At 44.2% G+C, this 22,396-nt stretch overlaps 1 protein-coding gene across 3 annotated transcripts in view; it reads right to left on the bottom strand.

The window, feature by feature from the left end:
• The window catches only part of LOC127653577 (lysine-specific demethylase 6A-like), a 58,358-nt gene that overhangs the window by 2,660 nt on the left and 33,302 nt on the right, over positions 1–22,396 (bottom strand). For 2 of the 3 annotated variants that reach the window (XM_052140293.1, XM_052140295.1), the window contains 19 exons: positions 21,924–22,022; positions 21,120–21,339; positions 20,574–20,708; positions 19,050–19,187; positions 18,875–18,943; positions 9,971–10,078; positions 8,890–9,180; positions 6,463–7,142; positions 5,964–6,093; positions 5,775–5,880; positions 4,058–4,263; positions 3,917–3,978; positions 3,685–3,759; positions 2,357–2,505; positions 1,337–1,451; positions 1,040–1,227; positions 817–958; positions 433–559; positions 177–347 (listed from right to left, as the gene is read on the bottom strand). In XM_052140293.1, the coding sequence (XP_051996253.1) occupies positions 177–347; positions 433–559; positions 817–958; positions 1,040–1,227; positions 1,337–1,451; positions 2,357–2,505; positions 3,685–3,759; positions 3,917–3,978; positions 4,058–4,263; positions 5,775–5,880; positions 5,964–6,093; positions 6,463–7,142; positions 8,890–9,180; positions 9,971–10,078; positions 18,875–18,943; positions 19,050–19,187; positions 20,574–20,708; positions 21,120–21,339; positions 21,924–22,022 (3,211 nt within the window). The remainder of the gene's footprint in view (positions 1–176; positions 348–432; positions 560–816; positions 959–1,039; positions 1,228–1,336; positions 1,452–2,356; positions 2,506–3,684; positions 3,760–3,916; positions 3,979–4,057; positions 4,264–5,774; positions 5,881–5,963; positions 6,094–6,462; positions 7,143–8,889; positions 9,181–9,970; positions 10,079–18,874; positions 18,944–19,049; positions 19,188–20,573; positions 20,709–21,119; positions 21,340–21,923; positions 22,023–22,396) is intronic. The other variant, XM_052140294.1, reaches the window with a different exon arrangement.

Raw genomic sequence — 22,396 nt, 5'->3', positions numbered from 1 at the left:
TTTAAACGTCAGTGACAGTCGTTCTGCACATCCCTCTCTGTTGGATTGTTTCATGGCACACAACGCTAATGAAGGTCCTGTTGCGCTCCAAACCTGTAGCACATCAAATATTTCTTCTCTTTTCAGACACATTCACTTTAAACAGGAAGAGGGAAATGTGTATTTAAGTGACTTACTAATGAGAACTGCTCATAAATGTGCATGAGATCCTCCATCTTGAACTGTTCCAACACCACAAACCCGTCGAGATCTCCGCTGCCCTTCCGAGCGCAATCCTGACAGTGAACCGCATAAGACTTCCTGGAGTAACTATCACTCGTGACGAACAGAAGGTTGAACACTTCCACCTGAAATTATTTACAGCATCATGTGTCATTTCTGCAGATTATCTGTAGAGAATCATCATTACGCTGCAGATTACAGCAGACGCACCTCACAGATGGTGCAGTAATGTGCCGGCTCGTCACGGCTCCTTCGGTGCCAAACCGTCTCTTTCCCAGCAGCCACCAGCGCTTCTTTAATGCTCTGACACTGCTTGAGTGTCCGCAGTAAACAGAACCTGTTAACAGGACAATTATCACGCCGCGCACATGAATGTATCACAATACACCAAAAACTCATTCACACTTTATATCATCATATCGCCTAACGGGGCAGTTATTTAGGAAGATGAAGCACTCCCAACTGGAGCAGGCCGAATGAGTGACACTGAAGACTTCTTCAGAACATCTGCTGTAGATAAAACTCACGATGATCAACAGTCGATCTCACAACACCAGCAGCTTCAGGACATTAAAGAAACAAACATCGACTCACTTGATCATCTCAAACAGCTTGTGGTCGGACACTTTGATGTTCCTCGCCATGTTCCAGGACAGATGCACCATGGGAACCACAGATTTGACACTCTGGAGTTTGTTCCACTCGTAGCGCTCGACAGCTAGTTTGTACTGATAAGCTGCAAAGACAAACAAACGGTTGATTTTCGGCAGAAGAGACATTACCCCATGTGAGCGTGTCGGGCTGGTAGATGACGCACCCGTCAGAGGCCCCACGTTCCATGAGATGTTGTTACACCAGCCGATGGCCTGAACCCAGTGAACCGTTCCCGTGTTCAGCCACACCAGATCTCCAGGCCTCTGGATGAAGCGGTACACCGGCACGTTTGACTCGTACAAATCCTCTAGATTCGGCCACCACGAGCCCTTCAGGAAGTTGATGTTGTTCCTGATAATCAGAAGACTTTATTACAAGTGTGAATGAACGGCAGATGAGTCCACAGAGATTTGGATGCTTGTATCTCTCTCTGAACTGGTGTATTAAAGACGTCACATACTTCTCACAGAACTCGCTCATCACGCCCCAGTACGGTTCCGGCACGGCGAACCACTCGCAGTCGCCCGGGCCGATGTTGATGTTGACTGCGCAGAAGTTGTTGTGTTTCTGATGACCTGCACATGAAGGAGAGCTTTACATCGTTAATTAAACACAACTAATGGACAGATTGTTCTTAATTAGGACAATAACACGTGACCCACTCAAACACTTTTATTTGAAATATACGTTAAAAAGCATGAGAATTCATTTCCTTGTTTTAAAGCAAACGCACATTTGTTCAGTCTATTGCTTGTGTAGTTCTGCAGTTATTCAGCTGCTGTCGAAAATCACACCAGAACTTCTAGAATCTGCCGATAAAACGGCCTGGATATTGAGATCAATACAAATGAATGAAGAGTTTTAATAAGGTTTGTGTTAAACTGAATATCATAAAAGGTTTTGACAAAATTCTTGTGGGCTGTTTGAGGCAAAACTTGAAATATAACCCTTAATTAAATGAAATGTGAAGCTTTTACATGTCAAAATAATAATGGGCTTATTTGGGACACTTTTATACTTCTGGGTCGTCCTAACGCCTAATGTGAACCGCTCCCCAACAAACAGACATCCATTTATAACATATGAACTCTTATTCCATATATATATATATATTCAGTATGTGAGAGACACCATGTTGTATTCTACACGGGAAACATTCGATCTGTACGATGTAAAACACAAAAGAAACGATGATTTCCCAACACTCAACATACAGTATTCAGCTGATTTATTTCCTACCTAGATCTCAACATGTTCACATACTGTGATGAATCATTTATCAATCGTTTCAATATGAAATGTATAATTATTTCAGAAGGCATTTGCTGTCAGATCTAAACATGAGCATAAATCGGCCTTTAGAAAGACACTTTTACTCGGGTCAGTTTGACAAAACAAGATTGAGTGTTTAGCGGAGACTCATCCTCATTGACCGTTTAGCGGTCAGTATCCTCATTAAACACTCTGATGCGTCTCTCACCTGGTGTTCTGCTGCCCGGCACCTTCATGAAGAGCTGAACCGTGTTCATACCCAGAATACTGTGACCCACATGACTCAACAGGTTCCCTGCAGACACGACCCGTGCAAACGCAGGCAGTTTACCAAGTTCCTGCAGCTGCAGCTTCCACCTGCAGGAGAGAAATGCAGTCAAACACACACACACACACACACACGTCTGCAACAGCTGCAGCTCATTCAAATGTGTTTCACAGATTTCACAGGAACCAAACGGCAGGAGAGAGGCAGTGTGTGTGTGTGTGTGCAATGTCAGGAGTTGTGTTGTCATGGTACTGATACCAGTGAAATTTCACGGTTCTCGATACCAATTTCAAATCCACAGCAAAAATATGCTCATATGATAATGTAATATTGAACACACCCACTTAATCTATTTAAAGTTACATTTTATTGTCAATAATAAATAAAATAAAATTTCTTTGAGTAGTGCTCTTCAGTAATCGGTTTAATTCTTTCCCAAATCATGTTGTTTTCTTTTATTATAATAATAATAATAATAATAATAATTATTACTACTATTATTAGTATTGTTTTCCAGAACTCCATGTTTTCAACGTCATCGGAGGGTCGGAGTATCTCAGCGAGTATTGACGCTATCACATCTGGAGTCGCGAGTTTGAATCCAGGGCGTGATGAGTGACTCCAGTCAGGTCTCCTTAGCAACCAAATTGGTCCGGTTGCTAGGGAGGGTAGAGTCACATGGGGTAACCTCCTCGTGGTCGCTATAATGTGGTTCTCGCTCTCGGTGGGACGTGTGGTGAGTTGTGCGTGGATGCCGTGGAGAATAGCGTGAAGCCTCCACACGCGCTACGTCTCCGTGGTAACGCGCTCAACAAGTCACGTGATAAGATGCGCGGATTGACGGTCTCAGATGCAGAGGCAACTGAGATTCGTCCTCCACCACCAGGATTGAGGCGAGTCACTACACTACCACGAGGACTTCCACAAAGAAAAACATTTTCAACCTCTTTGCATTTTTTAGTTGCTGGACTTTATCCAACAGCAGTGATGCAGGTGATATATTCCTCAATGCGGTTCGGTTCTGTAGAACACCGTCATTACTTTTTATTTCAGTATCGACTTGGTGCCGAATTATCTGTACTTTTGACTTCATTAGACTGAAGGATTCATTTCTCACAGATATAATTAAAAGATAATTTCTTAATCCTCTTTCAGACTGAACTTACACATTATTTCATACGACTCTCAGTCGAGACCAAATTATGTTCTCTGAACTGGTACTGAATCTAGAACGGTTCCTGTCAGTCTGTAAAACTGTCAAGACTTACTTCTTCTCATCAGACACGTCAATGTTGGTCCCAAACTTGATTTGTTTTAAAGGACCCTTCCGCCTCCTGGACACACTGAAACAGAATGAAAACGACAGATTCACTCGCTGCAGATGAAACGCACGCACACACACGCACACACACAGACGCACGCATACACGCACGCACACACAGACACACACGCACACACAAACACACATCAACTGTGACGCAGTGTTTGATTGACACTCACGAGTCTGATGATGTCATTTCAGAGTTTGACAGCTCCTTCTGGCCTTTCTTCTCGTTCTCTTCCTGAAACACAAACACATTAAACAGCACAATGACACTAACACTAATCTGCCGTCATGTGATAACGGATCATGGGACGCACCCGCAGTGACTCCTGGAAGGATGCGGCCTGATACTGCGCAAATTTTGCGATGGTGGTGTACGATCGACTGCTCTCGCAGCGCCACTGTTTCCTCGTGCTGCTCGCGTCCCAGTTCTCATCGGCCGGCTGACACAGCTGCGTCCGCACCTCCACCAGGTGGTCTGGATTCGCCTCCACCAACGTCTTAGTAGAGAACAGGCCCAAATCTGGAGAGAGAGAGAGCGAGCGACAGAGAGAGAGAGACAGACAGACAGACAGAGAGAGACAGACAGAGAGCGAGCGACAGAGAAAGACAGAGAGAGACAGACAGAGCGACAGAGACACACAGAGAGTGAGAGAGACAGACAGACAGAGCGACAGAGACAGAGCGAGAGAGAGACAGACAGAGCGACAGAGACACACAGAGAGTGAGAGAGAGAGACAGACAGAGCGACAGAGACAGACAGAGAGAGAGAGAGAGAGACAGGCAGAGCGACAGAGACAGACAGAGAGAGAGCGAGAGAGACAGACAGAGCGACAGAGACACACAGAGAGTGAGAGAGAGAGACAGACAGACAGAGCGACAGAGACAGACAGAGAGAGAGAGAGAGAGACAGACAGAGCGACAGAGACACACAGAGAGTGAGAGAGAGAGACAGACAGACAGAGCGACAGAGACAGACAGAGAGTGAGAGAGAGAGAGTGAGAGAGAGAGAGAGAGAGAGAGAGAGCAAGAGAGAGTGAGAGAGAGCGAGAGAGCGAGAGAGAGAGAGCATCATCATCAGTCTGCAGGTGGCACCTCTTGAATTTCCATGAGCTTTCCAAAGGTTCATTTTATTTCATGACTGTGAGATCACTGAGCTGGATTTGGTTCTGAACACTCATATGTAGATTTAAATGATTCCAGTCGTCCGTGTGCTGATGTCAGACGGATGTTTCACACTGAATTGTGAGATTGAGTCTACACAAACACTCAAGAGCAACAGCCAGTGAAATATTTACAGCTGATCAGAACTAAAACATTTCAACTCAGATTTGACACATTCTTCTATGAATATTCCAGTGCTGGAAATCACATTTGTAAAATTCCCTGATATTTCCAGGTTTGCCATGTGAATTCTGAGAGCTCCATCAATGATGACGTGCTGTCAGACTCGCCTCTTAGAAACACCAACTACTATTGTTTAACGTTGTTCAGGTAAAAACACAATTGTTAGAATCCGTCACACTCAACTGAAATAATCATCATGTATCCACTAAATAACATCAATACTGGTGTGAGCTGTAAACACACACACACACACACACACACACACACACACACACACACACGTCAGATGTCCTACAACACTGAAGCAAATCAACTTTTATTCTGTGGAGTTTCCTTGTTGCCATGGAAACATCACCCCACACGAATCCATGTTTGGACACTCAAGATATTCTTGGCCAGTGTGTGTGTACGTGTGTGCAGGTGTGTGTGTGTGTGTGTGTACGTGTGTGTACGTGTGTGTACATGTGTGTGCACGTGTGTGTACATGTGTGTGCACGTGTGTGTGTGTACATGTGTGTGTGTACATGTGTGTGCGTATGCATGTGTGTGCACGTGTGTGTTGTGCGTATGCGTGTGTGTATGCATGTGTGTGCACGTGTGTGTGCGTATGCATGTGTGTGCACGTGTGTGCGCGTGTGTACATGTGTGTCTGCGTATGCATGTGTGTGTGCGTGCTACAGGTCTAACCGAGTTTGAGCGCTCCGGCGAGGCCGCGTATGACAGTGACGGGATTGGACGGGTTTGTGCAGAACTGATGTAGTGGCGGGAAGAACGCGTCTCGTTTATTCTCCAGCTGAAACACAATAAAAACACATATTTAGTGCAGTTCCACTCGCATCACTGTTCTGACATGGGAATCACATGTCATGTACTCACATAGATGCTGGGCGTGGGGGGGTTGAGTTTGTCTTTCGGCAGCGGGGGTGAAGGGGGCGGAGGGAGACGCGGCGGTGGACATTTATTCAGCAGGATGCTGCTGCTCGACAGACCATTCTTACCAAGATTCCTGTAAACACACACACACACGTTTTCTTATCTGTCTCACTGAAAATGTTGCATTTATCAGCCAAATATGAAATGCAAAGTCATCTTTAATACAGTCAGTCACGTGAATGTCACATGATTGTGCTGAACACACGCAGCATTAGCTGTGAACTCCACACACGTCACTATTCTGCACATTAAACAGTAAATTCTGTTTAAAATGTCAGTGATCAATACTGATTGCATCATTACACTGTGTGCTGCATGGTGAACTTAAAAAAATGATTGGACCTTAGATATCAGATGGACCAAAAGGAACACGTTTTAGGAGTCAATGTTTTGGCCTAGTGTGCAATTTGGGTTCATCAAGTGTGTGTGGACACTAACTGACCTGCAGGCCTTCAGGACGTCAGCTGATGTGGGGTAAATGGACACGGTGGATGACGAGTGGGCGGGTCTGTGAGGTGCTCTGATGCAGAGTTCAGGTGGCTCTGCCTTCAGCGGGCTCTGAGAGTCTTCTGAGCAGGCTCCACCTCCGCTGCCATTAACCGTGACGGTGGGCGGCGGTCCGGGCGTGGCAGAGCCCGGTTTGTTAAGGCTGCCCGCGGGCTCTATGGAGCGCGGCGAAGGAGAAGCGGTGAACAGGGCAGAGACGGGTGAAGACAAGCCCCTCGAGTGGACGTGATTGACCCTGGAGTCGGCGAGACCATCCTTCCCACCAAGAAGAGCCGAGAGCTGCGGATTGTCTGCGGAACGAGCGGCGGGCGAGGCGGGCGTGAGCGAGTGGTGGGGACTGTGGTGGTTGGTGGCAGTGGAGGCGTTGCCCTGCGGGACTGCGCTCTCTTTGGTCGGGGCGGTGCCGGTCGGGGCACCTGAGGTAGCCGTGTGCGAGGAAGAAGACGCGGGTGAGGACGTGGAGGACAGATGATTGACAGCTGGCTCCGAAGGGTCGCTGGGGGTTGTGGAGGAATGTCCAACCTGATTGTGAGAGCCGTCGGCCGAAGCACTGGAGGAGAGGCGCCGGTCACCATTAGGACACGCCGACTGAGACCCGGGACTCTTCTGAAGCCCCTGCAGAGAGAAACAGAACGCATGAACATGAGAATATAACGCCACCGACACACAAGGGGGTTTGTGTCATATACGGTGTCTTCCCACCTCAAAGTCCATATGAACACATTGTCAACTGCTATAAAACATTGTGTAGTTCTTTATCAATCGTTACGCATCAGCACCAAATAAAGCAAACCCTGATTTCAAGCTCTGTTGCCAGGCAACAATATTGAATAATATATATTAATGGAGTACACAATACGGCTTCAAAACACTTAAAAATATCAATATTTGTTTCTTTTCAATGCTGGTCAGTGGTAGGAGGTGCGTGACCTTCAGAAAATGTCAAACTAAACACTTTGAGCCATTTTATTTTATATGAGGCTCACAAAATGTGGCTAATTTATTCATAAATCTATATTTACAATTAAATACAATTATTATGTTTCATATCTCTCTTACAATATCTCTGGTAACCCGGTGGAATAATTGAGCTTGATGAATGCAGTCAACACTACAGAAAGCGCTTTATTGTGAAACACTGATCTTAAAGGGACAGTACACGTAAAAAAATAATTTACTCACCCTCATGCTGTCCCAGATGTGTGTGACTTTCTTCTGTAGAACACAAATGAAGATTTTTAGAAGAATATTTCAGCTCTGTAGGTCCATACAATGCAAGTGAATGGTGACCAGAACTTTGAAGCTCCAAAAAGCACATAAATGCAGCATAAAAGTAATCCAGTGGTTTAATCCATGTCTTCAGAGGAGTTATGATATGATAGGTGTAGGTGAGAAACATATGGATATTTAAATCCTTGTTCAATGTACATCTTGACAGCAGTCTCTGTGGCGATTATAATTTGAAAATCAATTATACTTTCTATAGCGCCATCTAGAGTTCTGCTTATGCATCAAGCACTAGGAAGTGTAATCAAGCTTGAAATCATTATGGTGCCTAGAGACTGCAATGGAAGTGAACAAGGAGTTCAATTTTGAACTGTTTCTCACCTACACCTATCATATTCACTTCTTTTTGGAGCTTCAAAGTTCTGGTCACCATTCACTTGCATTGTATGGACCTACAGAGCTGAAATATTCTTCTAGAAAGAATAAAAGTCACACATATATGGGTTATCATGAGGGTTAGTAAATGATGACAGAAGTTAAATTTTTGGGTGAACTGCCCCTTTAAGCCAGCATGAAATCAGAGTTGAACCCATTTATTCTCTAAATGCACGTGACTGGTCTTGATGTAAACAAGTCAGACATGGAGGAAATGGCTGGAGTTGAATCTTTTTCATGCAGACATTTTTAAGAAGTATCTTGGGAGGTACAGAACAAGTGTTCTATCATTTTTAGGTTATGAGCAGGTTATGGTTAAAGAGGGCCGGTATCGAGATGAGCAGCAAAGGTGTGTGTGTGTGTTGAGATATAAACTAAACCCTATCAGATATCGTTTTTAAAAATGGGACGAGTTGTTCCATTACAAGCCCCACCCCACTTCCTGTTTCAGTAGGAAATACATCAAAACACTGCGGTGGTCAAGACACTTTACTGCAATCACGTTTAAATGTGCTGTAACGGTCGTTTCTTTACTCCTGTGTCAGATCTCCACGGCAACGCTTGTGTAAATAACGAACATGGTGTCTTTTTTGCTTTGCTTTATTTCCAGATGTGCCACAGTTGCAGCCGTGTTTGCGAACTATCACGGCCTAGTGCTGCAATAGTGCGGTTTCCCTCTTACGGCACATCAGAAACGGACCTGAGTGGAGTTCAGATGCTGCTGGCTCTTCCACGCTTCTGCTGGGCTTGTGCAGTTGTGAGGTAGTGTGTTGGGCTGCAGGTAAGGCACGTCTCTGTTACTTCCGCTTCCTGGTGTGTGATTATTGCCGACTGAAGGGGAGGGCTGGGGGGCAGGGCGGGGGGCGGGGCTGGGCAGGAAGGGCGGTCTCAGGGCGGGGCTGCGAGGAGCGGTGTGAGCAGGCAGTGACGACTCGGCTGAGGGGCCGTTGGTGAGAGAGGGTCGAATCTGACCAGAAGAGCTGTGACGCATCTGCAGGCATAAAGTCAGAAACATAAATGTAAAAACAAACAAAAAAAAAAAAATGCAAAAGTAATAAATAAATACATGTAATAATAAGAAAATAAATAAAGGAATAAATGTCTTGATAAAACAAATATAATTAGTTTTTAATGAATGTTATTTTTTGTATGACTTTTTTTCCTTTATTATTTTCTCTTTTTATTTTTATTCTTTAAAACTTTTTTATTCTTTCACTCATTTTTTTTAATTATTATTTATTTATGCATTCATTTATTTATTCCCACATGTATTTGTTTCTATATTTAAATATTCCCACATTTATTTATTTTTGTATTTATTCTTACATTTCTGTCTCTTGTATGATAATTATGTGGATCATATTCTAAATCCGAGCGAGAGTCAGAGGGTGCTGAGGTGGGATGTCCATCTGCTCCCGATAAGTGCTATTGAGCTCTCGACCAATGATGCACTGGAGCTACGCAAGGACCGCCTCCCTCATTTACATATTGCACATAGAAAATATAAATATGGAAATAAATATATGTGGGAATAAATAAATATAGAAAATAATAAAGGAATAAAGTCATACAATAATAAATTCAGGAATAAATTTTATTAAAACGAATTATATTAGTTTTATCAAGACATTTATTCCTTTATATTTTTATTATTACATTTATTTATTTATTATTTTTGCAGGATTGGGCCTCCATACAAAAAAAAATAAAAAATGAATGTCTGTCTGAAAACTGAATTTAAATCATGTCACAGTTTCTGGAACGATCTGGTTCTGCCGTACCTGCTGCTGGTGCAGATTCATGGCTGACAGCTGAGCCTCCAACTGCTCCAACATCTGCAGCTGCGCAGGCTTCAGAGCTGCACGATTCACCCGCAACTGCTCCAACAACTGAGAGAGAGCGGGAGAGAGAGAAATTAGAATAATTTTACCACAAAATGAGAGAAAAGTAGAAGATTTAACATAAAACAACGTCTAGACAAAGTTTTTGTTGAATTAGGACAGTTTTTATTTATTTTAATTTTTTCACATCTGAATCTGAGTAAAGTTCAAGAGAAGATCATCACATGATTACCCTCTACAGAAGAGGACATTTATAATGAAAAGGATGACATCAAGCAACATAAACAACATAACTAAGAAAACTTACAAGAAAGAAGAGAGGTAAAGACATTTTGAACAAAGTTTTTGCTTAGAAGAACAGCACAAAGAGACATTTTGGACAAAACTGAAACTTGAACTTTTTTTCTCACAAAATCAGTGAGTCATATTTTTGCCTGCTTTTTTGGCTTGTTTATTAATTTTCTGTCACTGAGAGAAAATAAACAAAAAACTGGCAGTTATTTCAGTTGGATGTTTACATTCTAAATCAACTATGGCCAGTGCATCATCCTGGCCCCGCCCCCAGAAGAGTTCTGAACACTCCAGCCACAGCGCCAGGCCTAAACAACCCCCATATGTGGAGGCCATCCCACTACACTATCCTAAAGATGTCACAAATGAATCGGCACGGAAAGTCTACAAAAACAAAAAAGACTGACAGACAACCCAGAAACCCTTTTTGCAGACCTACATAAAGATGGCAGCATAAGTAACCTGATATTTTATACCAACAAGCCCTATGCATGGCACAAGGCCATCACTGCACACTACCCCTCTGCTGAAAGAAAAGGCATCTGCGGGGGTTTCCAGCTAAAAATAAGAAACAAGGAAGACACAACCACCACGACCGTAAATATCTACAAAACCACGGGTATAGTGGTGGTAAAAAGCATAAATGGTCTCTTTGAACAAGACTTCCTCTGCATCAAAGACAGAGCACAGAAAGAGACCACTACCAGCAACCAACTTATCCCTCCTGAGGAGTCAGTCTTCCACACCTTCCACACAGACGAGGATCAGACAGAACACAGAGACCCTTCGAGCACAGAACAGACCAAAGACCCCCATCCACACTGCTATTGCACTGACATGAGGGAGAGATTCAGAGCTAGAGGGAGAAATGGTCAAGCTCAAGGAGATGATCTTCTCCCTGCAAACAGTTCAGACAACAGACCAGACCAGCAACAGACCCACAGCCAAGCACAGAGATAGGGACAGCCTCAGGAGAGAGTGGTCTACACTACAGACTGAGGTGACGGAGCTCCAGCAGGAGAGAGAGGGGCTCAGGGCTCAGCTAGAGACACTGGAAACACGGTTCTTACAACAGACTGAGTTACACAAGGCCCAACTAACAGCAATGAGGATGGAAATAAGTGAACTGAGGCAGGACAGAGGAGCACAGCACAGCGAGTTCAGCTCATCAGAGGAACCGGTGGAGCAGGATTTTGATTGTGATTTTGATTTCAACTCAGAAATCAACAACTCAGACATCATCATCCTGCAGGAGACATGGAGCAGAGGAGATGGACCCACCGGCTGCCCCAAAGGCTACAGAGAACTCATCATCCCATCCATTAAACTGCCTGGAGTGACACAAGGAAGAGACTCAGGAGGCATGCTTATTTGGTACAGATCAAATCTTGCCCATGCCATCAAAGTAGCTAAAACAGGACAATTCTACACATGGTTAGAAATTAATAAGACAGTCACCGCAACAGAGAAAAACATCCTCCTGTGTGCCACTTATATCCCTCCAGCAGAGTCTCCATATTTTAATGAAGACAGTTTCTCCATTCTTGAAGTAGACATTAATTACTTCCAGTCACAGGGAAATGTACTGCTCTGTGGAGACCTGAATGCCAGAACAGGTGAAGAACTGGACACACTGAACTCTCAGGGGGACAAACACCTGCCTGGAGGAGATGCCCTCCCCACACCTATACAAGCACAGAGACACATCCATCCATCCATCGTCAACCGCTTATCCTGTGTACAGGGTCGCGGGGGGCTGGAGCCTATCCCAGCTAACATTGGGTGAAAGGCGGGGGACACCCTGGACAGGTCGCCAGTCCATCGCATCCAAGCACAGAGACACAATTATGATAAAACAACAAACAAAAGCGGAACACATCTTCTTCATCTGTGTCGCACACTAGGTCTGTTCCTAGTCAATGGCAGGCTTCGAGGAGACTCCTACGGTAGATACACCTACAGCTCATCTTTCGGTAGCAGTACAGTCGACTATTTCCTGACAGACCTTAACCCAAACTCCCTCAGAGGGTTCACAGTCAGCCAACTAAACCCCCTGTCAGACCACAGTAAAATAACCCTCTACTTAAACAGAGCAATGCCCAACCAAGAAGCATCTAAACAAACCCAGCTCCACTCAGAAACATGTATAGATGGAAACAAAACAGTAAAGATACATATCTAAGTACAATTAGTCAACCGAAAATTCAAGCCCTATTAGATCAATTCCTTGCCACTCCTTTCCCGCACAATAGTGAAGGTACAAACCTAGCAGCAGACAAGCTGAACAGAATATTTGAGGTATCAGCAACATTATCCAACTTAAAAACCACAAAAAGAAAACCAAAAAGACCACATGCCACTGAGAAATGGTTTGACAATGACTGCAAAAAACTTAGGAAAGAATTAAGAATCCTATCCAACCAGAAACTCAGAGATGCTGACAATGAGAACATCCGTCATCTCTATCACGAAAAACTTAAACAATATAGGAATACTTTAAGAAAGAAAAAAGAACAAAACACAAAAATTCAACTCCTTAGAATCCGACCAGTTCTGGAAACACTGGAACACACTAAACAAATCCTACCATCAAGAACTAGCTATCCAGAATGGAGATGTTTGGATTAACCACTTCTCCAACCTCTTTAATAATGTAAACAAAAATCAGGAACAAAATGCCCTTTATGACAAACTAAGGGTTTTAGAATCAACCATCAAAGACTACCAGAACCCCTTATGCTGCGTTCACACCGGACGCGAATAGCGCGTCAGGCGCGAGTGATTTCAATGTTAAGTCAATGCAAAGACGCGTTACGCACGTAAAAAATTCCTGCGGCGCGACTGAGGCGTAGAGCGCGGCGCGGTACACGCGAATACGGCTCATTCGCGCGAATGGCGCGAATTGAGCGTCTGGCGCGTTAATAAGGAAAAAAACACAGGACAGGTTAATTACTTTTGGAGGCTGGCTCCATTTATCATCAAAACAAAAATAAATAATTTAACCTGATATACTACCATGGAAAACCTGACATTTTTAAAAAGTCTCAACTTAATAAATGTGCATGTTGTGGACCTGACATCCTGGAACCGGGGCTGACAACCTGGGAAAAAAAATACAAAATATAATAATAATGGACTATTTTTAGATAGTTTAGCTCTTTATAGGTTTGTGGGTGGCTCTTAAAAGAGCCGCTGTGGGGAAGTCATGAGGAGGACTTCAAACGCTACTCCGCCGGCTCCCATGGTACTGCTCCCTCCACGAGAAGTGTGCCATGAAGACATCCCTCACCCGGAGTGCCTCTCTGGAGGAGTTGTTGGCCGCAACCCGACCCAGACCTGGCAGTGGCTCCTCTCCAGCATGTCCCGCCTCGCTGGTGGACCCAAGTACGGCGACGACGACCCATACGCCGCTGTTCTGCTCTCCAGAGCAAATACAGAGCGGTGACTCTCTCCACGAATGCTCGATCAACATCAGCCATCTTGTAAAAAGATAGCTGTCAACGGGTTTCGCCTCCGGAGTTTCATCGGATTTCGCCTCCGACGCGCGTAAATTTCGCTTCAAACTTTTGTTTTTTACGTGCGTCAATTTCGCTCTTGACGCGCGAACGGATTCAAAGTGGTCAAGCGTATAACTAGACGCGGTAGGCGTGAATTTGACGCGCTATTCGCGTCCAGTGTGAACGTAGCATTAGACTCCCCAATTACACTAACCGAACTATTAGACAAAATCCAAACCCTGAAATTGCAAATGGCCTGTGGTGTCGATGGTATCCTAAATGAAATGATTAAATACACAGACCACAAATTCAAATTAGCCATTCTCAAGCTCTTCAATATCATCCTGAGTTTAGGTATATTCCCCAACATTTGGAACAAAGGTCTTATTACCCCAATCCATAAAAACGGAGACAGATTTGACCCTAATAACTACCGTGGTATATGTGTAAACAGCAACCTAGGCAAACTCTTCTGCAACATCCTAAACAGCAGACTAGCCCATTTTCTCAGAGACAGAAATGTCCTGAGCAAGTGTCAAATTGGCTTCCAACCAAAATATCGCACATCAGACCATATATACACTCTCCATACCTTAGTCGATAAGCAAATTAACCAAAACAAAAGTAACATTTTCTCATGCTTTTGACTCCATTTGGCATGAAGGTCTTTTTCTTCAATTAATCCAGTGCGGCATTGGAGGAAAAACATATGACATCATCAAATCAATGTACACAAACAACAAATTTGCAGTTAAAATTGGTAACAAACACACAGAATTCCTCCCTCAGAGTCGTGGAGTGAGACAGGGCTGCAGCTTAAGTCCCACGCTGTTCAATATCTACATAAATGAGCTAGCGAGGGCTCTGGATCAGTCTACAGCACCTGGCCTTACTCTACTGGACACTGAAGTCAGATGCCTTCTGTTTGCTGATGATCTGGTGCTGCTGTCTCCCACTAAAGAGGGTCTACAGCAGCATCTAGACCTCCTGCACAGCTTCTGTCAGTCATGGGCCCTGTCAGTTAACCCCAAAAAGACAAAAATAATGATTTTCCAAAAAAGACCCAGCCGCCGAACAACATGCTCATCGAACACACACACGCAGGACTACACTTACCTTGGCATAAATATTAGCAACACAGGACATTTAAAAAAAGCTGTAAACGAATTGAGACAAGGCACGGAGAGCTTCTTATGCTATTAAAAGAAATATCCAAATTGACATCCCAATCAGAATCTGGCTAAAAATAATAAAAACTGTAATAGAGCCCATCGCGCTGTACGGGTGTGAAGTCTGGGGTCCACTCACAGACCAAGAGTTCACTAAATGGGACAAACACCCAATAGAGACTCTGCAGACCGAGCTGTGCAAAATCATGCTACGAGTTCAGCGCAAAACCCCAATTAATGCCTGTAGAGCAGAATTAGGATTATACCCCCTTGTAATAACGATTAAAAAAAGAGCCATTAAATTCCATGCCCACTTATAAAATAGCGATGAACAGACCCTCCATCACAAAGCCCTGTCCTACCAAGAGCTGAAGCCAGAGAAGAACGCCCTCGGCCGATTGGTCTTATAGCTGACGTCACAAACTGACAATAAAAACATAGCCAGACCAAACCAAACAATTAAAACACAAGAAGAGAAATACCTCAAACATTGGACAGACGCAACAGCCACACAGAGTAAACTGGAATGCTATTTGGCCCTAAACAGAAAATATGAATTGGCAGGATACCTGAATAAAGTGAGCGACCCTAAACTGAGGAAAGTCCTGAGCATGTACAGACTCAGTGAACACACACTGAGCATAGAGACAGGCAAACACAGACAGACAGAGAGAGAGACAGGCAGACACAGACAGACAGACAGAGAGAGAGAGAGAGACAGGCAGACACAGACAGACAGAGAGAGACAGGCAGACACAGACAGACAGACAGAGAGAGAGAGAGACAGGCAGACACAGACAGACAGACAGACAGAGAGACAGGCAGACACAGACAGACAGACAGACAGAGAGAGAGACAGGCAGACACAGACAGACAGACAGAGAGAGACAGGCAGACACAGACAGACAGAGAGAGAGAGAGACAGGCAGACACAGACAGACAGACAGACAGAGAGAGAGACAGGCAGACACAGACAGACAGACAGGGAGAGACAGGCAGACACAGACAGACAGAGAGAGAGAGAGACAGGCAGACACAGACAGACAGAGAGAGAGACAGGCAGACACAGACAGACCTGGCTGCCAAAGGAAGAGCGACTGTGTCCTCACTGCACAGAGAACCAAGTGGAAACAGAACTACAATTTTTGACATCCTGCCCCAATTATACAAACATTAGAGACACTTTCTATCCCCTTTTTACAACCTATCAGAAAGACTTCCACCAAAAATCAAATATGGACAAACTCCCACTCCTGCTAGGAGAAAGCCCAGCGAGCTCAAGCCTGTGCGTGAGGTCCTGTCACGAAGAAAGAGCCTCCTGCAGGACAGAGCTACCAACCATACGCCTAGAGACACTATTATAACTATTAGAAAATTAAACATTTTTATTGCTATGTTTACTTCCATGTAAAAAAAAAATATATATTTTTATTTTATAATTATTTACTTATTTGTATTGTATATTGTTATGAATGCTTTGGCAATGTAAAGATTTCTTTCACCATGTCAATAAAGCTATTTGAATCTGAATCTGAGAGAGAGAGAGAGAGAGAGAGAGAGAGAGACAGAGAGAGAGCGACAGAGAGAGAGAGAGCAACAGACAGACAGGAACAGAGACAGAGGGGGAGGGAGAGAGAGACACAGAGACAGACAGACAGAGAGAGAGAGAGAGAGCAGAGAGAGAGAGAGAGCGACAGAGAGAGAGAGAGAGCGACAGACAGACAGGAACAGAGACAGAGGGGGAGGGAGAGAGAGACACAGAGACAGACAGACAGAGAGAGAGATGGAGAGATGGAGAGAGACAGAGAGAGAGAGCGACAGAGAGAGAGAGCGACAGAGAGACAGAGGGGGAGGGAGAGAGAGACACAGAGACAGACAGACAAAGAGAGAGAGGGACAGAGAGACAGAGGGGGAGGGAGAGAAAGACACAGAGACAGACAGACAAAGAGAGAGAGGGACAGACAGAGAGAGAGAGAGAGAGAGAGCGACAGACAGACACTCAGTGAATAAACTGATAAACACTCATCAGTGAGCACTATAAAGCAGGATACATCACAATGCTTGTTCTCATGATTGTGTCTCAATATTTTAGATCCTGCTTCATTAGTTTTATTGAACTCATCCTACAGTTCAATAATGAAGCAGCAGAACTCTTGAGCGCAGCATTTCACCATGTGATCAGACACGCGTGTGAGGCGTGAGGGGCTTTTCCACCGTTGGACTGAACAGTTCTTGCTGCTAAACCGTTCCGTGCTGATCCGGGCCAGCTAGCATGTTACGGTTTCTTTTTCCACTGTGGTGCAGTGAAATCAGCAGAACGCACGTGTCAGATCCGTCTGTTGGCGATGCGTGAGATGTAAACATTGGAGCGAGGGCGCTATGCAGGATGATCGCATATTCCAGTTTTAAGGACTGCTTTCTCCCTGATTTTACTGAATACACAGAAAGCCACGACTCACGTCGCAGAGAGGAAAAGAGGTTTATCGTCATGAGAGCTTGTGTATGACACTGGACATGAACACAGACAGCTATAAAGGATATAACATCATGAAGATCCACTAAACACTATATTGTGTTGACCCGTTTACACCTGGAATAAAGATGCGTCTCGGGTGATCCGATCACATGTGGTCAGGTGAGACACCTTCAAATGCATCTCCTGTGAACACTTGTGATGGGATTTGAAGGGGAGCTGGAATTGAATCCAAGCACAAAATCAACATTCGAGCAGAATTGTCCATTATTGTCGTGTATTAACCGGAGCTGCAGATGTGTGTGCACCTTGATTTCAGACCGATGAAGATGTGTACATCTCTGATCGCTATTTCCTTTTAAACACTCGTAATGGACAAAGTTGAAACTCTTGATTGACAGGTCGCTGCTGCCGGGACACATCAGGACGGATTAACGTTTACACATCAAATTTAATGCAAATGCGTTTTTGAACACTTTCATGTGAGTTTTGTGATCCAATCACCAAACGTTTAAAGCCTGTTTAGACCTGTATTTAGTGCTGACCTCATGTGATTGGATCACCCGAATGCATCTCAATACCAGCAGGAAATGGGGTCATTAACTTCACCCAAATATTGGCGAGATAGAAACAACTAAAAGCGCTATAAGTAACCTTGCCATTTCCAAATTGACAATGTGACTCGCCACGTACTAAAACCATTCAACCAGCACGTGGACAATGGTGGATTACAGACCGCTAACCGCGACAAGAAGTCCGGCCCAGATCGAGTCTCAGATCTGAATGCGCACAGGTCAACGGTTTTACTAAAAAATACATTCAATTTCAGTTTGTTTCTCACCAAAGCTCATCGTGTGCTTCATAACAATCATGAGTCTCATGAAACGTTTATTATGAATTATACTTTTGTGTTCTTTTGAATCTGGAAGAGGGTCACCATAAACCACCACTGTATGACATCACACAACATTATCACAATATCTTCCTTTGTGTGACAACACAGGGGTGTGTAAACAATTCATTTTTTGGTGAACTCTCCCTTTAAGTGGAAATACTACCGTCCCGTTGTGCCCTGCACTCAGAACCGCCCGATGGTGGTAAAGAGGCTTTGTCTCAGTTATGATAATGCGACGTGACATAATGTACTGAATCATGACATCATGTCACAGGATGTGGAGAGGCGCTCATAATACTCAACTAAAACATTGTTTCAATGTTCGAATACTTCCTGAAAGTAATAATACTGTGACACTTTCAACACACTGATGTTTGAGTGATTGGACACACTGACTTCACCAATGATATCTGTTGGATCCAGCAATGGAAGATGGAAGAATGTGTATTTGAGACCATCTGTTAGGTGGTGCAGAATTGACACACTGTAGCTTTAAGAAAGTGTTTTAAACAGACTCACCTGCAGCTTCTGGGGTGACGGGTACCAGTTTGGAGTTTGTGCTGGATTGTTGCTCCACGACTCTGAACTCTGATGAGTGACCCACACACACACACACACACACACACACACTTAATAACATTAAACACACAGATGTCATTATACAAGTGATGTGTTCATGAGCGCTCACACAAACCTTTGCAGGGCTGGCGGTCCGTTTCCTCTTGGCCGGGCTAGTCTGGCCCTCGGCCTGATCCAGCGCGCTCACGTGAGGTGGCAGTGACTGACCAGATCCGTGAGACGCCCCCGATGACCCTGGATGAGGTTTACAGGCCTGAAACAAACCGCAGGAGAGACAGAAACACAGAGACTGATGATGTCAGCACCAAACCCAGTGAAGACCGAATGTTTCGGTCCATCTTTAGTGAGTTTGAGTTACACAGCTGAGGAAAACTAAGAGAAACTAGAAAGCTTGTATTTTATGAACAACAGATACAAGAACTGAATTACTGCGATTAGGGGTGTAGCACCCCATCAGCACCTCCGCTCGATGGCAGAACAGATTTGTCTGGTCACAGCACGATGATTTCAGGTCATTTTGTCTTTTCGTAAATATTGCCGAGAATATGATCGGAAACTTCTGATTTTCATGAAACGTCAACAAACACTGTACGAGTCACCGCAAACAAAACGGATCGTGAAAATTATTTTCAATATTCTGCGAGTCCCAAAGATACCTGGAGCGGAGGAGCAATTCAAGTGAATATAAAGCAACTATTTCCAGGCAATGTAAAACGGTTCTATTAAAAAGGGTCTTTTCACGGGCAAAGACTGAATATGACCCGTGTTTGGCAGATCTGCTGACAGCTCTAAAACTCAGAATGAGTCAAACAACACGAGGACTGAGAAAATGTCCATGACACGGCTGTTGGTGCTGTGGAGTTTGAGAGGTGGAGTAGACACATTTAGTCAGATTCAACCTTCCCAAGTTTATACCACACTTTTCAGGAATGCAGAAAATACAGAACAATCAGATAACAGACCGATAACTCTGACTTCAGCTGCTTCAGAGGCGGAACATAATTAAATATGAGCCCTCCCACCCAAACAAACAACATTGAGAAAAAAGATGAAAAAACTCAAAACAACTAAATAAAGAATTCACTATGAGTGAGTCAGTATCAATGAGAGAATACAGAAGAACTGAAGTCTCATTGTACTGTCCTTAATGAACACACACACACACACACACACACACACACACACTATAAACTACTGAAGTCGGAGTGAGTCAGTGTTTGTTGTGTAGACACTAGAGGAACTAAATTACATTCACAAACAACCCTGGGTGAAAAATAGTTTTTAATAATGAGTTGTGATTAAAATGTTCTTCTGGAGGCATCTAGAGCCAGTAAAAACTTTAACACGTTTGACCCAGGAGTGTGAATGTCTAGAGAAACCACACTACTGATCACAAACACAACCGTCAGCCAGACACAAAAAACACTTTCAGATTGGGTTTTATAGAAATGGAGACAATTAGCCAAAAAAAGCAAAACACCAATCCTGACTTTCCATTTGGGAAAAGCAAGACTGATCACTGATCATATGAGAGCAGGAGCGTGGTTTCGGTGTGTGTGTGTGTGTGTGTGTGTGTGTGTGTGTAGCGGGACATTTCTAGGGGTGAAAGGTCAAAGGGTGTGTGTCTATCAGATCTCACCTGCGTGCCTGCGCTCTGGATGCCCTGTCTGGACGTTAGCTCTGCTGGGATTGGGAGACTCCACGCTTCCTCAATACTAGGAAGCATTTTACTTTTACTCTGTAGACTATTGTGTTGGAGGTTACAGAACTGAGCCTAGGACGAAAACGCGTGAAAAAGACATTTAAACAGCCATGTGATATCGTGCGGCGCAACAGTTCAAACAGAGCCTCACGTGTGCTGCATGAACGCCACACGACTGCCAATCAAATCTGTGGCTGCATTAGTGCAACTTATTTGTAGTTGAAATGAATAAATGATCAGTTGACTCACTCATACAAACAAAGAATGAAGAAGGTGAAAGAACATTGACAGAAATTAAACATATTTGAACACATGGAACATGCATGATCCCCACATACAAAGACAAAACGCTCCGAGGCCCAAACGAGCGCTATGTACCCTGCAGAGCACACTATAAACCCGCCGCACATCTACAGTGGGTTATGATGGGTCGGTCTGGAGGGTTTAGTGTGCGTTTGTTAGCAGGTTAGCGGTCGCTCTTACCTGCAGGTATTTGATGCGTGCAGCCAGCGCAGCGGTGTTGGTGCAGGTTTTACTGCGTGTGGCATTGATGTAGCACTTGATGGCGTCCTGCGGCTGGTTGCAGGACTCATAAAGCGTGCCCAGGTCCATCCAGGCTGCGGCGTGACTGTGATCCAACTGCACAGCGCAGATGTACGCTTGCAATGCGTCCATGGGCTGATTCTGCTGCTGATACAACACGCTACGGGAACAAACATGACAATGCACCAGCGTCAGATGCGCAAATATGGCAATGTGTTGGTCTGGATGCCCACTAAAAGGGATAGTTCACCCAATAAATACAGTTCTGTCCTCATTTACTCACCCTCATGTCGTTCTAAACCACTTGACTTGTATTCTTGGAACACAAAAGGAGATTAGCAAAGATTTTAGCAGAATGTTCATATTTGATGAGCACAGATCATCCACAACATTAAAAGCACCAGTCTAATATTGTGTAGGTCCCAAAACAGTCCCAACCAAAACAGTCCCAACCCGCATGTCAGAACAGCATTCAGACACGCTACTCTTCTCAGCACAATTATACAGAGCGGTTATCTGAGTTACCGTAGACTATCAATTCAAGCCAATCTGGCTGATCGGTGTATGTGGAACGTGTATTTCTGTATATGAAACACAGAAGTTCAGACTCCTAAAAATCTCCTTTTGTGTTCTAAAGAAGAAAGAAAATTGTGGCTTGAAATGACAAGAGGATAAAAAGTTGACAGAATCGTCATTATGGGAAAACCATTAATAGCACAACAATCTGTAGCCAAATATACGTACCCTATAGAGCACCATGTGTCTGCACTGGCCTCTGATTTATCAATGGACTGTCTGTATGAAATGAACGCATCCTGGACCTTCCCAATACTGGAGTAGCACCTACAGAGAGAGCACAACAACATCAGAACTGCACAAACTGCAGCATTGTGCCAGCGCATATAATCAACATGACATCTACACAAACTGCAGTTCTGCAGCAGGGCATTTCAGCATCAACGTGACATTTACACAAACCGCAGCAGCGCATTTCAGCAACAACGTGACATTTACACAAACTGCAGCAGTGCATTTCAGCATCAACATGACATGCAGCAGTGCATTTCAGCATCAACATGACATCTACCGCAGCAGCGCATTTCAGCATCAACATCACATCTACAAAGAGCAGCAGCACATTTCAGCATCAACATGACATCTACACAAACTGCAGCAGTGCATTTCAGCATAAACATGACATCTACACAAACTGCAGC

The sequence above is a fragment of the Xyrauchen texanus genome, chromosome 13, assembly GCF_025860055.1.
Source record: "Xyrauchen texanus isolate HMW12.3.18 chromosome 13, RBS_HiC_50CHRs, whole genome shotgun sequence".
Lineage (NCBI taxonomy): Eukaryota > Metazoa > Chordata > Actinopteri > Cypriniformes > Catostomidae > Xyrauchen > Xyrauchen texanus.
Note: the sequence above shows the minus strand (reverse complement) of the source record. Positions and strands in the feature narration are given on the sequence as shown.